The 5,295-nt window shown below is 43.8% G+C and overlaps 1 protein-coding gene across 1 annotated transcript; it reads left to right on the forward strand.

Annotated features, from left to right (window-relative positions):
• The first annotated feature begins 841 nt into the window (after positions 1 to 841).
• LOC140835338 (uncharacterized) lies at positions 842 to 3,885 on the forward strand. The gene is made up of 5 exons (XM_073200828.1): positions 842 to 1,253; positions 1,314 to 1,802; positions 1,872 to 2,472; positions 3,211 to 3,315; positions 3,861 to 3,885. The coding sequence occupies exons 1-5, from the start codon at positions 842 to 844 to the stop codon at positions 3,883 to 3,885; spliced, it is 1,632 nt and encodes a 543-aa protein (XP_073056929.1).
• Positions 3,886 to 5,295: the final 1,410 nt, after the last annotated feature.

The following is a 5,295-nucleotide window of genomic DNA, read 5'->3' on the forward strand; positions in this document are numbered from 1 at the left end:
GCCGCTCAGCCCTATTCTGTATTGTGGACGATGGGGCATCGAGAGCTACAGTGTCCGACGGGACCCGCGGGCTCTGATGACCTGGACATTGCAGGTCCACGTCTTGATGATGAGTGTGGGAGCCAAAACATGCCTAGGGCAGATCAGAGACTACACACTCAGGCGCCTCTAGACTGAGCATGAGATTCTTGACTTGATCCTTGATATCCGAGCATATTGCATTTTGCATGCATCATATCAGTTTGTATACTCGTACATTCTCGTATTGGGCGATTGTCGCTCACGTCCTTGTTTTCATCTTGGGCACCCCATTCCACGGGGCAGGTCTTAGGTTGGACGGTTCGGACGACCAGGGCAGTGGCTAGAGCAGTTGGGTTTTCGGTGGTGATCCAGTGGAGGTTTTCTGTGGTTTATCGTTTTCTCGTTCAGGGTTATGTTTTGTATTTGTTATGGTTGTATTAATGTTTAAGACTGTCGTTATTGCTTTGTTTTCATTTGGGTTGTAAGATGATTAAGTATTTGGTTTCCGCTGTTTAATTGTTGGTATTAAGTTTAATGTTGCATGTTTATTAGTCTGTTTAGTAGTGGCTCGGGTAAGGGCGCTACATTTGGTGGTATCAGAGCATGCAAAGATTTTTGGGACATTAGTTATTCTGTTTTGAGGATTTAGAAGTTGATTTTAGTTTCCTTTCAGATGTCAGGAGATGGAAGCAGTCACGGTAGTGTGGGACATGGCCGTTATGGCGACGATGAGGCTGGTCGAGAACATCGTCGTAGAGATCGTGACGGAAGGCGTCACCGAGATCATGATGAAAGGAGACGTAGGAATCGTGTCAACATTATGGATTTCATGAAGATTGGACCTCCACCGTTGACCGGAGATGAGAATGCTGATGTTGCTGAAGCTTGGGTTGATATCATGGAGCAGTGTTTTCGAGTATTGCACTATGACGAGGATGAGAAGATGGAGGTAGCTGATTTCATGATCCAAGGAAAAGCTCGGAAATGGTGGAAACCTGTTTCTGCCATTCTAGTTCAGCAGCATGGGCGGATTCGTTGGGAGCATTTCCGTCAGGCCTTCATCAATCATCACTTTCCGCCAGCTCTTCGCCAGGCGAAGGAGATGGAACTGTTGACCATTAAGCAAGGAGATTCGAACATTGAGGATTATCAGAAGCGTTTTACGGATCTGTTGCCGTACGCTCCTCACATCAGTGAGAATTCTGCAGCAAAATATTCTCACTTTTTGAATGGTTTGAACCAGGAGATTTTTGATCGGGTTTCTGTCTGTGATGATCCTACTTCGTACGAAGGATTAGTGAATCGTTGTCGTCAAGCCGAGATCAGTATTGCTAGGAGAAAGGCTATGCAAGCTAGCAAAAGTTCTAGTTCGTTGGGACCAAGGGGTCAGTCTTTCAAGAAGTCTGCATCTTCTTCTTCTTCCGGTTCTGGAGGGGTGCACAGCTTTGGCAGGAAAAAGATGCAATGTGGCCACTGCGGAGGTAATCACCCGACGGAGAATTGTCGAAGAGCAACGGGTGCATGTTTCAATTGTGGTGGTTTTGGTCACATGAAGAGGGATTGCCCTAATTTGGAGAATCAGAGTGGAGGCGGAGGTTCTATGACAGGGTCTTATAGTGGAAAACAGTCTGAGGCCACTGTTCAACAGAAAGGTTTTCCTGCTCAAGGTTCTCGTCGTGGAGGAATATCGCAAGGATCTCAGCAACGCCCACGAGTTCAGGGGCAAGTGTTTGCCTTAAACCAAGAGCAAGCTGAGGACCATAACGAGAGAGTCATTGCAGGTAATTTTCTTTTATGTGGTATTCCTGCATATGTATTGATTGACACTGGGGCATCACATTCATTCATAGCATCAATGTTTGTTAAGAAGCATAAACTACCCTACGTGTCATTAGATGTTCTGTTGTCGGTGTCTACACCGATGGGACAAGAGGTTTTAGCTAAGCGACTTGTAGTAGACTGTTTGTTAGAGTTTGAGGGAAATTACTTGTCTGCCAATTTGATGATATTGGCTATGGAAGATTTCGATTGTATTATGGGAATCGACCTATTGACTAAGTATAGAGCGACGGTAGATTGTTATCAACGTCTCGTTCAGTTTCGTCCAGAAGGAGACGAGAATTGGTTCTTCTTTGGTGAGGGAGCTCGACCTCCAATGCCAGTAGTGTCTGCTGTAAAGGCACAACGAGCTTTAGCAAAAGGAGGAGAAGGATACCTCATTTATGCTGTTGACGTATCAAAGGATGTAATCGACGTGAAGAATATTCCAGTTGTCAATGAATTTCCTGATGTTTTCCCCGATGAAATTCCTGGATTTCCTCCAGAGAGGGAAGTGGAAGCGGAGATAGAGTTGGTACCAGGAACCGCACCTATCTCCAGAGCGCCTTATAGATTGGCACCAACAGAGATGAAAGAGTTGAAACAACAGTTACAAGATCTTCTGGACAAAGGGTACATTAGACCCAGTGTGTCTCCCTGGGGAGCACCAGTGTTGTTCGTTAAAAAGAAGGATGGGTCTATGCGGCTTTGCATAGATTATCGGCAGTTGAACCGAGTAACAGTCAAGAATAAATATCCGTTACCACGGATTGATGATTTGTTTGATCAACTGCAAGGGACTTCAGTGTACTCGAAGATCGATTTACGGTCTGGATATCATCAACTTCGAGTTCATCAACGTGATATCCCTAAGACTGCATTTCGAACAAGGTATGGGCATTACGAGTTTCTAGTGATGCCGTTTGGTTTGACGAATGCTCCAGCAGTATTTATGGATTTGATGAACCGAGTATTCCAGGAGTATCTTGACAAGTTTGTCATTGTCTTTATTGATGACATACTGGTATACTCTCGTAGCCTTGAAGAGCATGCACAACATTTAAGGATTGTGTTGCTAACCTTAAGGAATCACCAACTGTATGCTAAGTTGAACAAGTGCGAGTTTTGGCTCGACAGAGTTGTCTTCTTGGGACATGTTATATCCAAAGATGGGATATCAGTGGATCCTAGCAAGATCGAAGCAGTGTTGAGTTGGGCACGACCGGAATCAGCTCAAGAGATAAGAAGTTTTCTAGGTTTGGCAGGTTATTACCGGAGATTCATTTCAGGATTTTCTCAGATTGCCAAACCATTGACTCAACTGACGTGTAAGAATGTGCAGTTCGAATGGACTCATGATTGTGAAAATAGTTTCAATGAACTGCGTCAACGTTTGACAACTGCACCAGTTTTAGCTCTGCCATCTGGATCAGGAGGGTACATTGTGTACACTGACGCATCACTTCAAGGACTTGGGTGCGTTTTAACCCAGAATGGTCATGTGATTGCATATGCATCCAGACAGTTGAAGAAGCATGAAGAGAATTATCCAGTTCATGATCTGGAATTGGCAGCGATTGTGTTTGCTTTGAAGATTTGGCGACATTATCTCTATGGAGAGAGATTTGAGATTTTTACAGATCACAAGAGTTTGAAGTATATCTTCACTCAAGCAGAGTTGAACATGCGTCAAAGAAGATGGATGGATTTGTTAAAGGATTATGATTGCGAAATCAAGTATCATCCAGGATCAGCGAATCTTACAGCTGATGCTCTTAGTCGCAAGGTGAGATTATCTGCACTTCAGACAAGTTTTATATCAAGTGTAATACAAGATTGTTGCTCTCTGGGATTTCACTTCCGTCATAAGAAAGGAATGGAACACATTCGAGTAACGAGCATTTTATCTGAACCGATGTTGTATGCCAAAATCAGAGAAGCTCAGTTTTCTGATCCGAAGGTGGAAAAGTTAGCAAGGTTAGCTAACGGAGACAACACATCTGGCTTTGCGTTCCAAGCAGATGGAACCTTGTGTTTGTCAGGTAGAATCGTAGTTCCAGAAGATTCTAAATTGAGGGACGAGATTTTATCTCAAGCTCATAGGAGTAAGTTGAGTATCCACCCTGGAAGCATGAAAATGTATAAGGATTTGAAGACCAAGTTTTGGTGGAAAGGTATGAAGAGAAGTGTTTACCAGTTTGTAGCCAAGTGTTTGGTTTGTCAGCAAGTGAAAGCTGAGCATCGACGACCAGGAGGATTACTTCAGAATCTTCCTATTCCTGAGTGGAAGTGGGAGCATGTAACGATGGATTTTGTCACCCACTTGCCGTTGTCTTCTAAGAATTGTGATGCAATTTGGGTTGTTGTGGACCGACTGACTAAGTCAGCACATTTCATTCCGTATAGTCGGGAATATAGTTTCGATCGCATGGCAAGACTATACATCCAAGAGATTCTTAAATATCATGGTGTGCCAACAAGTATAGTCAGTGATAGAGATCCACGCTTTACCTCAAGGTTCTGGGGAAGTTTTCAAAAAGCGTTGGGAACGACATTGAGTCTGAGTACTGCCTATCATCCAGAGACCGATGGTCAGTCTGAGAGGACTATTCAGACACTCGAGGACATGTTGCGTGCTTGTGCTTTGGATTTTGGACCAGCATGGCATGATCATCTGCCGCTTGTGGAGTTTGCATATAACAATAGCTACCACAGTAGCATTGGTATGGCTCCGTTCGAAGCATTGTATGGTAGACGTTGTCGTACTCCTTTGTTTTGGGACGAAGTAGGAGAACGACAAGTGCAAGGACCTGAATTAGTGCAACAAGCGATTGACGTAGTGGAATTGATCAAGAAGAGAATTAAAACTGCACAAGATCGTCAATCGAGTTATGCGAATACCAAGCGTAGACCTCTACAGTTTCAGTCAGGGGAAAAAGTTTTCCTTAAAGTTTCACCGTTCCGCAGGGTGATGAGATTTGGACTCAAGGGAAAATTAGCCCCAAGATTCATCGGACCTTTTGAGATCTTGGAATGTGTTGGAAATTTGGCGTATCGATTGGCTTTACCGCCGTATTTGTCCAGCATTCATAATGTCTTTCATGTATCGTTGCTACGACGGTATGTAGCAGATGAGTCGCACGTTCTTAGTCCGACAGACGTTCAACTTGAAGAAGACTTGACTTATGTCGAGCTGCCGCTTTTAATCCTAGGTAGGAAAGAGAAGAAGCTCAGAAACAAGACCATTCCACTTGTTCTAGTGCAATGGCAACGCCGAGGTACTGCAGAAGCGACTTGGGAGTTAGAGAGTCGTATGCGCTCAGAGTATCCTCATTTGTTTTGAGTTGTATTTTATTCAGTTGTATTGTACTTCAGTTTTGATTTCGAGGACGAAATCTTTGTAAGGAGGGGAGGATGTAATGACCCGAATTCTTATTTTGAATGAAATATTAATTA

Source organism: Primulina eburnea, chromosome 6, assembly GCF_022965805.1.
Source record: "Primulina eburnea isolate SZY01 chromosome 6, ASM2296580v1, whole genome shotgun sequence".
NCBI classification, from domain to species: Eukaryota; Viridiplantae; Streptophyta; class Magnoliopsida; order Lamiales; family Gesneriaceae; genus Primulina; species Primulina eburnea.

Coding starts and splice junctions, on each gene's coding strand:
- LOC140835338 (XM_073200828.1), top strand. CDS start 842: ATGGATTTCATGAAGATTGGACCTCCACCGTTGACCGGAGATGAGAAT. Junction 1,803..1,871: donor TAACGAGAGAGTCATTGCAG/GTAATTTTCTTT, acceptor ATTCATTCATAG/CATCAATGTTTGTTAAGAAG. Junction 2,473..3,210: donor CAAGATCTTCTGGACAAAGG/GTACATTAGACC, acceptor TTGTGAAAATAG/TTTCAATGAACTGCGTCAAC.